The sequence below is a fragment of the Haplochromis burtoni genome, unplaced genomic scaffold (genome assembly GCF_018398535.1).
Source record: "Haplochromis burtoni strain Fernald_Lab_line unplaced genomic scaffold, NCSU_Asbu1 Contig_71, whole genome shotgun sequence".
NCBI lineage: Eukaryota > Metazoa > Chordata > Actinopteri > Cichliformes > Cichlidae > Haplochromis > Haplochromis burtoni.
The window spans coordinates 2,258,431-2,269,499 of record NW_024582432.1 but is presented as its reverse complement, the minus strand read 5'-3'; the positions used below and the strand labels follow the sequence as shown (position 1 = coordinate 2,269,499).

Genomic DNA, 11,069 nt, shown 5'->3' with positions numbered 1-11,069 from the left:
TTTACTGTATTTTATTTATTTGTCTAGTGGAGTACTTTGACTGTACTGAGTTCTTCTGCCTTGTTTTCTCATCATATTTTTATCATTTGTCTTTACTGTTTCCCAATTTCTGGCATATCTTATCTTATTTGGATGAATATACCAACATACGTACTTGTATAGTGTTTTCTCTACTCCAACTCAAAGCAATTTTTACAACAACTTTCATTCGTCCAAAAACACAAACATTCATATAAACTCATTTTCTAAGAGTCTTCTCTAACACACACACACACACACACACACAAACACACACGCACACACACTCTACTCCTGAACCACAGCCACTCTCAGTTATATAAAAACAAATTATTCATTCTTTTTTAAAGGAGGAGAAAAAAATCAGGGTAACTTTTACTGCATCTTTTTTTAACAAAGCTAACACTTCCAGATCATGATATAAGAAAAGTGACACTTGCTCCATAGAGGGAGTGCAGAAAGCTGCACTCTCTGACAGAATATTTGTTTTAGCTTTTACGCTCATATAAACTTTATTTCACAGCAGTACTGAACCAAAAAATGCACCACAAAATGCCATCCTTGTAAAACTCACCCTAGGTGTTTTCAAAGCCCCAAACAGTTGGTCACAATTTATTTTCAATTGGCCATGCAGGAGCCACAGAAAATGTCACCCGTTGTCATCACACATTTAAGTTTTGGGGATCTCGCTTAGAATTTCGTGTGAGACTTACTAAGGCCCTGGTTCATATATCTGCCTGGGATATCTACCGTACACAAGGGCAGAAAATCACATCAAAATCAAAATCTGAGTTTAAATGCTACCATTCCCATACACCCATGAATATAACTGACCTGCTTGTAGCGTTGTCATAACAAATATACACTATACAGAAAAGCACTGCTTAAACCTAATTCACATTTTACTGAAGATGGTAATGGTACCAAATATGTCAGGCCAGTCTTTGAGGGAGAATGTGTGTCAAATAATAAAACTGGAGATATGGTGCAGGCACAAAACACATGGAATATTAAAATGAAATAATTTTCGTAGGCACCACACAGGAAGGGGAAACCAGTTTTTGATTCTCTGCTGAATTTCTAAATTTGCTCACTTACAAAGAAATGAACAGTTTCTAATTTTTAACATACTTCAAATGGCGAGACACAAAATCAGCCAACAAACAGAAAAATCAGTATTTGATCTCCAAAAAAAACAAAACTTAGTACTTGATTGAGAAAACATTGTTGCCAAGCACAGCGGCAAGAGGTTTCCTGCAGTTGTTCACTGGGTTTGCACACATCTCATGAAGTATTTTGGCCCACTCTTTACAGAAACTCTAGATTATTTAGGTTTCTTGGGTGCTGCTTGGAAACTGAGGTCTGGAGACCAGCTAAGGCCACTCATTGACCTTGATATGCTTTTTCTGCAGTCACGTCTTTGTTGCCTGAACAATATGTTTTGGGTCATTTTCATCCTGGAAGATCCTGTGTAGGATATGTGTTAAATGCTTTTGAATTTCCCCAAAACACCCTTTTTTAAAATTAAATACTTCATTTAATCTGCTGTCTATGTGTTTCGAGCCCGTGTGTGTTTGTGTGCTTGTGCGCTGCGTGATGACGTAGGTGCGTGCATGTGTACCCCAGTCACAACTCCTTTCAGCATGGCGGGAGATTGCAGATGTTACAGCAATTTGCAGTAAAGAGCCCAGAGATCCAGTGCTGTCTCCTGCCTCTTATTCATTCGCCAGACCACAACACATCAATAGGCCTAACACACACAAATGGGTTACACATGCACAAGGCATATTCAGTATTTTGGTTCAGCAAAGAAGGTTCTCATCCAAGATTTTGCAGTACATTGCCCGATCCATTAAGGCAGCGGTCCCCAACCTTCTTTGCACCACCAACTGGTTTAATATCAGACAATATTTTTACGGACTGGCCTTTAAAATGTCACAGATAAATACAACAAAATAAAATGACAAGACAAGACAAAAACTGTGGTATTTTGTAAATATAATAATAATAAACGCAAATTCACTGTGTAACTGTGCAACTTTATTAGCACCGTCCTCCTGAAATGCGCCAACAACATTGAGAGTGACATCCTCCTCTCTGCCCCTTAATGCTCTCTGGTTGCTATGGTAACGTGTAAATATTTCTTTCAAAATAAGACACAAAACTACAAAGAGTTGGGAATCGCTGCATTAAGCCATAGTGTGTTACCAGTTGCGTTCTTGGTGACTGTGCTCCAAAGTGCCCTCAGATCATTAACAAGCTTCTCCCATGTAGTTTTGGGCTCATCCACCACCACTCCAACGATCCTCCTCACCTTATGAGGATCTGTTAATATTTAGCTGAATATATGTATATGATGTTTATATGGTATGGACACTTTCTGACAGACAACAGAGCCCTGTAGTTTGAAGCAGGATTTGAGCAAAACTTGAGGGCTAACTCTGTCGTTTAAAGCTTTCAATATTAAAATATTGTACAGTCTTTTCCTCTTACACACAGTCACACTCTGCTGTTTGAGTTGCTTTCAGCTTGTGTGTAACTTCTTTATCTTTTCACAGCATAGTTTTTAATCATTATTTCTTACATCACTCCCTTGCCAGCACACCTGCCCATTTTTCTGATTGATCAAATACCCACAATACCCCCCGTTTCATGTACTCACAGATAGACTTGAAAACTTGTGGTTGGTCTATCCGGCTGAACACCATCTTGTGCCCGCTTAGCCTGATGTCAGTGTAATATGATGTAATTGAAGAAAAATAATGGATATCTTGGGTATGTTTGGTATGTTGAACTTGCTAGTACAGGTCCCTAGAGTTAATGAATATGTGTATTCCTTCCTCCCTGCCCTGATCACAAAGGTCATCACAGAACAGATACAGGCTGATTCCTAATTTTAAAATCAAAAGTAATACCAGGTGAAAATGAATCTGTCAGTTCAGACTAAGAACATCAATTTTTGGCAGAAGATCAGGAGAAATGACAAAAGTAAAGAAAATCTTTGGAGGAAGTTAAAGCAAGTCAAACTAAGCAATGAGTACAGGGAGTGCAGAATTATTAGGCAAATGAGTATTTTGTCCACATCATCCTCTTCATGCATGTTATCTTACTCCAAGCTGTATAGGCTCGAAAGCCTACTACCAATTAAGCATATTAGGTGATGTGCATCTCTGTAATGAGAAGGGGTGTGGTCTAATGACATCAACACCCTATATCAGGTGTGCATAATTATTAGGCAACTTCCTTTCCTTTGGCAAAATGGGTCAAAAGAAGGACTTGACAGGCTCAGAAAAGTCAAAAATAGTGAGATATCTTGCAGAGGGATGCAGCAGTCTCAAAATTGCAAAGCTTCTGAAGCGTGATCATCGAACAATCAAGCGTTTCATTCAAAATAGTCAACAGGGTCGCAAGAAGCGTGTGGAAAAACCAAGGCGCAAAATAACTGCCCATGAACTGAGAAAAGTCAAGCGTGCAGCTGCCAAGATGCCACTTGCCACCAGTTTGGCCATATTTCAGAGCTGCAACATCACTGGAGTGCCCAAAAGCACAAGGTGTGCAATACTCAGAGACATGGCCAAGGTAAGAAAGGCTGAAAGACGACCACCACTGAACAAGACACACAAGCTGAAACGTCAAGACTGGGCCAAGAAATATCTCAAGACTGGTTTTTCTAAGGTTTTATGGACTGATGAAATGAGAGTGAGTCTTGATGGGCCAGATGGATGGGCCCGTGGCTGGATTGGTAAAGGGCAGAGAGCTCCAGTCCGACTCAGACGCCAGCAAGGTGGAGGTGGAGTACTGGTTTGGGCTGGTATCATCAAAGATGAGCTTGTGGGGCCTTTTCGGGTTGAGGATGGAGTCAAGCTCAACTCCCAGTCCTACTGCCAGTTTCTGGAAGACACCTTCTTCAAGCAGTGGTACAGGAAGAAGTCTGCATCCTTCAAGAAAAACATGATTTTCATGCAGGACAATGCTCCATCACACGCGTCCAAGTACTCCACAGCGTGGCTGGCAAGAAAGGGTATAAAAGAAGAAAAACTAATGACATGGCCTCCTTGTTCACCTGATCTGAACCCCATTGAGAACCTGTGGTCCATCATCAAATGTGAGATTTACAAGGAGGGAAAACAGTACACCTCTCTGAACAGTGTCTGGGAGGCTGTGGTTGCTGCTGCACGCAATGTTGATGGTGAACAGATCAAAACACTGACAGAATCCATGGATGGCAGGCTTTTGAGTGTCCTTGCAAAGAAAGGTGGCTATATTGGTCGCTGATTTGTTTTTGTTTTGTTTTTGAATGTCAGAAATGTATATTTGTGAATGTGGAGATGTTATATTGGTTTCACTGGTAAAAATAAATAATTGAAATGGGTATATATTTGTTTTTTGTTAAGTTGCCTAATAATTATGCACAGTAATAGTCACCTGCACACACAGATATCCCCCTAAAATAGCTAAAACTAAAAACAAACTAAAAACTACTTCCAAAAACATTCAGCTTTGATATTAATGAGTTTTTTGGGTTCATTGAGAACATGGTTGTTGTTCAATAATAACATTATTCCTCAAAAATACAACTTGCCTAATAATTCTGCACCTCCTGTATAGTAAGAAACTCCTGAAAATGCCAGAGCATTAATCAGCAAGTAGGAAAAAACATGCTGAAATCAGATCAAATCTTTCTGCATGTCCTTGTGTGCCAATTAAAGAGATTTTATACAGCCTAAAGTACTTTCCCATCAGAGCTCAATTTATTAGTCCATTATTCAACTAGTTAATCATCACAAAATTAATTTGCAACTATTTCATATCTCACTGCAAGAAAAATGGTGCTGGTTAGTTTATCAGATATGATTATCAGTTGACAAAGAATCAGGATACATCAGCTTTGGGAAAGTAGAGGCGGATGTTACATTTTCAAGACAAATACATTGGTCTGGTTTTTCTTGGGTGTTGCCAGCTCCTATAGTTCAAATGAAATAAAATCTTACTGCTACTGCAAATAATATTTTATTACTATGAGATTTCTGGATTTTCAGAGTATCTGGTCACGCCTCAAGACATGATAAACAGCGGAGCCCCTTTTCTGTGAGGGGATGAGCTTATGCTGTGGGTGACCTCAGGACCCCTGTTTGGTGGTTTCATTTAAATGTTTTCAAAATGAACTAATATTTTTATTAATGGGATCATTCTATTTACATACAATAAATATAAAATATCGTAAACTTATATCTACATTTCCTGAAATATTGTTTCTGCATGTGGAAAACCTGGTTTCCCCATTTCTTATTATGTCATATATTATATTATATAATAGTGGTCACATGGGCAGAAACATCTAAGGATGGTACAAGACACGAGGCATATTATTTGTTAGGAAAATCCACTAAAATGCTAAAATGCAAACACAACACAGCCTTTAACAACAATACCAAATGGTTGAGTTATTAATAAAAAAAAAAAACAACAACTCACAAATAAACCACCATACAGTTGATACAGGTTTAGGTTGTATGTTATCTATACAATCAAAGCCTATTTTTTGCACCAGGTTGTAAAACTCTAGCACTGACTCACTTTCAGAGCCTTAGACTCAAGTAACCATTAAAGTATCTGAAATTTGTCACTTTATGTTTAGCTTCATTTTTCAGCACTAGAGCTGTTTTTCGCTCGGTTCTGACAAAACACAACATCTCACCAATTTTTTTTTACCCTATGACATCTTCACACTGTTGCCTGACAGCAAGAAGGTCCTGGGTTTGAATGCTGAGGCATTTCTGTGTGGAGTTTGCATGTTCTCCCCGTGCCTCTGTGGGTTCTGTCCAGGTGTTCTGGCTTCCTCCCACAGTCCAAAGACTGTTAGTGAGTTTGGGTTTGTTGGGGATTTTAAATGGACCATAGGTGTGAAAGGTTGTCTGTGCCTCTGTGTTAGCCCTTTGACAGTTAAGAGTGCACCCTGCCTCTTACCCTATGGCAGCTGGGATAGGTTCCAGCCCTCCCATGGCCCTGAATTGGATAAGTGGATGGATGGATCCTGACATGAGGTCAGTAACTATTAGATAAATCCACTCTTTATGATCTGTATGCTAGTGGTCATTTTAAAAAAATAATTTTAATCATTTGATAGATATTGATCCTCAAAGAAAGTTACGTCCTGACAGAGCCCTAATGATGTTTGCGGTGTCACTACCTCTGGTCCAAAGTGCTTTCTATATTTCTGGCTCCAGCTGGATAAAGATGGGATCAACTGTAGAGGGGTTCTCAAGATTTCAGTTCAGCCCAGTTAAAACCAATGGGTGACGATCTTTGTATACAATCTATGTACTACACAAATGGATTCTTAGACACGCTGTAATTAGAACTCACTAGTGACAATCCTTGACTTTTATTTATTAGCTTAATTTGCCGATGGTTCAATAGGACTGCGATGCGTCAAGCTGACAGTGGATTTTCAGAGCACTAGCTTATGGTTCCCAATGCAACCTAATTACTAATAACTACATTTAAATACAAGGTACTTTGCAAACTTTGCCTATCTTACTAAACTGTAAAAAGCAAATTAAGCATTTACCTTCTCTTCACGCGTCGTCCCGCTTCCCTCACCCACTCCTCTGTCCCTCGGCTGCATTTCCAGGACAGTGCGGAAAAGTGTCTCTGAGGTTTGTGTAAGGAAGCCAATCTCAGCATTGGGGTGAAGGCCATACAAATAAGGGGACTCAGGAGGAAGGTTGTCATCGATGTACTGGAGCAGGAAAAAGTCAGAACTTTATCAGAATCAGTCAGAAAGTATTGTTTTCTTTTAAGATTAACTAACCCTAATTTATGTCTGTGAAGGTTCTCAGTCATCCAGGTCATCGTAGTCAAAGGAGCTTGCAAAGAAAAGCGTCTGGACTTCTTTAGGTTACTTGAAGACGTTTCACCTCTCATCCGAGATGAGAGGTTCATCTCTGTTCAAAGATGGTCGCTCACAGTGGACATAGATGGCTTCTTGTCCACTGTGAGCGACCATCTTTGAACAGAGGCGGTGGTTTACGACACCAACTCTCTGCCATCTATAATCCAGTTTTGAGATCCCTTCCCAGATGCCTTAACGCCCACTCACATCCTGGGCCATCTGACCTCAGGAATTCGCATGATAAGGTGGGGCCAGGTTTCACAATGAGCTCACCCAGTTTCACACCTTGGCTCAGGCGATTAGAGGATCATCAGGGGGTCCGTTTGTCCCTCTGTGGGGGGATACTCCCACGAGGTTTATATCTGGGACTCTCCACCATTTGACCTTAGAACTGAAGAAGCTTCTCGGATGAGAGGTGAAACGTCTTCAAGTAACCTAAAGAAGTCCAGACGCTTTTCTTTGCAAGCTCCTTTGACTAACCCTAATTTACACTTAGATTCCTTTTCATTCTTTTGTATATAACAAAATGGAAATTTGCAACTCAATTGCTTCCTGTCTAGAAAGTACCATCACTTTTTTCTCCACTCTGGTGTTTCTTTTGAAGTACTGCTGACAAAGGACAAGAATGGAGCCATATAAATGGTGAGATATTTCTGGGGGAGATTCAAACACTCTGGATCAATTGACAGACTGTTAATGACCATAACAAGGGAAAGGAAATGTGACATTTTCCATCTGCTGGTCCATAATGAATATCAATATGCTTTTAAGTCAGTACAGATGAAAGTGAAAACTCAACTGAAAAGGGGGGCTTTTGTGGGGCACTTAAATAAAAAAAAAAAGTTCTTCTAATCAAGTCCTGATGAAAGTCTTGATGGAAAATATACTGGCCTTTAATACAGAAACACTTTGTAGTCAGCTGTTTTGAGATAGCCTCAGTACTTTTTGGCTAACATTTACTCACCGAGTACACCTGTATGTTGTTGAAAGTGGAGGAGAACTGCTGACTCGCTGGCTTTTTCTTTGTGCTCGGTCCACCTGTCTCCTCTCTCAAATATACAGTAGGTTTGTTTTAGATGGTAGGAGATGGCCCAACAGACCTCCAACAACACAAAGGTCTTTAAAGCCTTTGTTCTTTGGACAAATTTAAACAGCTAAAAACTCAGTTACCACCACCTAGTCAGGCTAACTGCCAAAAAACTCTCCACTCCCTGTGGGAGTCCCCTGTGCTCCCCTGTGCTCTTGTGCTCACAAGAGCAATGACAATTCGTGGTTCACATGCAGTAAATGTGAACTGCATAAATGCTGAAGGGAAATGTCACGCTGGTTTGTGCGGTCAAAGACTGAAGATAAATTCTAAAGCAACCTGAACATACTTGGCATTGCTTGTGAAGTCTGTAGGATTTTACCCTATCAATAGAGTTTAGTGTTAAATGACAAGTAACAGACAGGAAACACGGTGAGGTCAAGTGAGGGGAAGCAGTAACGTGATAATGCTTGGAGCTGTCACAGTCTGGTTTCATCATGTCCATGTCAACATTATTAACGGTGATCACACAGGGAATGGGCAAATGTACAATATGTTGCAGGTTTATTCGAAGAGTCTTAAATATGTAACTAAGATAGCACTGCAGTGACCCAGTAAAAGAATTCCTGGGTTTAATTGGAGTCATATAAAGAATTTGACTGAAGAATATTAACATCATTACAGTTTTCCAAAGCTTACCATTTTCTCTGTATGCAGATTAACACTATAATGTCATCAAATTGTTAAACTTCTGATTTTTCAGAACAAGGTTGGATTGTTTGGATTCGTGGAGTTAAACCTAGCGTTTGGATTGTAACTCCAAAAATAAAATAAAAGAACGGAATGTACAATATCTGTTACTTATGTTGCTTGTTAAGTTGTGTTTGTGTTATTCCATAGCATGGCCTGGGATACTTTGTAAAATAATACGTTTACATTATAAACCTTAAGAGCAGCCCACAAAGGACGCTATTAGAAGTGACCGGAGGCTATAGAAGATCAACGATATTCAGTGAGTTCAAGCGACGACAATCAAAATAACTGCTTTTTCAATATTTCCTATAACACAAAGCCAAGCACAAAATTAAAAAAGCAACAATCTGTGGCAATGATCGCTCTTAGTTTTGTGGTTGTTATAATGGTGATTTTACATCAATTTTTAAACCACAAATGTGTTTCTGAAGTTGAAAATATACAGAACTGTTTGGTCTGCACACAGTCTTGGATATCAGATCATTTCCAGCTTGGTCCTCCAGATCTTTGGAAACTGTTGCAAACACAGGAGTGCCTTTTATTATTGGATTTGCAGGACAGAGGTTTGGTTCCTGTTTTAATCATTCGAGAAACATCAGTAAACTCTGATTTATTGCATCAAAATCTGAGATTGAGATTCATGGTTTTATTTCATCTTGCCTTGATTGCTGTAACTCAATTTTAACTTGTCACAATAAAACCTCCCTGGATGTCTGTGCAGGTTCTCAGTCATCCAGGTCCTGGTAATATAAAGAGCCACACCCTTTTTCACATGTCAGCTCATGTGATGAGGGTCAACAACTCTCTTAACAGACAACTCCTGCTAGGGCTAAAATATCTGGGACTCTACACCATTAACTGATGAAGCCTCTCGGATAAGAGGTGAAATTTATTCAAGAAACTTGACAAGTCCAGTTGGTTTTTATTTCCAAGCTCCTTAGATTACCTCCCATGTCACACCTCCACTGATGTCACTGCACTGGCTCCCCATCAAATTCAAAATTCAATTTAAAGTTGTGGTTTTCACCTGCATGGCCTCTGCATGGTGAATCACCAATGAACTCTGACAGCCATATGTCACCAGCACGACTCTATGGCCTTCTGATCAGAGGCTCGTTATCCAAACTAAAAAGCAAAGGTGACAGAACCCTTGCAGGTGTAGCCTCCACACTGTGGAACTCTCTGGCCTCCAGTCTATGATCTGTGAGTTCACTGGGCCTGTTTGAAAATAGATTGAAGAATTATCTTTTTAAACTGGCATATTTAATGTAGCATTTTACTTTATTTTAACTTTTTAAAATGTGTTTATTTCAGCTTCATTTTCTATCTGATGTGCTGATTTAACCTTTTTGGTCTTATGTCTGCATTTTGTTGGTTTTATTTGATGTGAGGCAGCTTGTGATTTGTCTCATGAAAGATGTTATGTGTTATGTTATCTGTTATAGTTCAGCCTATGAACAACTGCTTTATGGCCCATTTACAGTTTACGGTTTGTGTTTCTATCCTTCAGTGAAATTAATCACCATTTAGATAATTCAAGACCTTGTACAACCCAAGAAATAACATAACTACCATGTGATTTATACATAATATTACTGTGTTACTGAAAAATGGAAGGTGATTACACGTATCACGCCCAAGAATGCTCGTGGGCAGGTTTATTCAGTGTAGGTGTATTCAGTTCAATTTAATGCATTCACATAGCATCTCAAGGTTACCTTAAGATGCTTTTTATTCTAAACATACATATTGTAAACATACTACAATAATAGAGAAAAAAACAACAACAATTGGTTGACCCACTATGAGCAAGCAATTGTCGACAATGGGAAGGAAAAACTCCCTTCTAGGAAGAAACCTCTGGAAGAACCAGGTTCAGGGAGGGGCAGCCATCTGTCGTGAGTGGGTGTCCCTCCCTGAGTGGGTCCCCAAAAGACAATGTGTATACAAATAAACTGTAATTCAATAAAGCTACCATTTCTCATTTCTTTGAATTTTACTCCTAAACTCTGTTTCTCTACTGTTTTGTTGCAGCTCGTGAACTGAGTGACAAAAAATAATATTTCTATTCTATTCTAGTATAAAAGTGCATTCTAATGAACAAACCTTAGTATTAGTGCTTCTGTCATCCCTTTGGTGTGATATTGTCCCCACCACTTTCTTGTTTTTGCTTTTTTTTTTTTTAAATTTGACCTTCAGGACTTTACTCACCTTTATTGTAATTATTTGTTCTAAAGGTAAAAAGTCAAACAGTTGCTATAAATGGTTTCCATGTCACGGTCCTGGGTCTTATGACCCAGTGTTTTGAGTTTGAGTTCATTTTGATGTTTATAGTTTATGTTAAGCCCTTCAGGTTTTCTAGTTCATTTGTTACCA

The 11,069-nt window shown here is 39.2% G+C and overlaps 1 protein-coding gene across 1 annotated transcript in view; it reads right to left on the bottom strand.

The window, feature by feature from the left end:
* The window catches only part of dnah9 (dynein, axonemal, heavy chain 9), a 183,886-nt gene that overhangs the window by 13,244 nt on the left and 159,573 nt on the right, over positions 1–11,069 (bottom strand). The window contains exon 74 of the mRNA XM_005923750.3: positions 6,590–6,760. Coding sequence (XP_005923812.1) covers positions 6,590–6,760 — 171 coding nt within the window. The remainder of the gene's footprint in view (positions 1–6,589; positions 6,761–11,069) is intronic.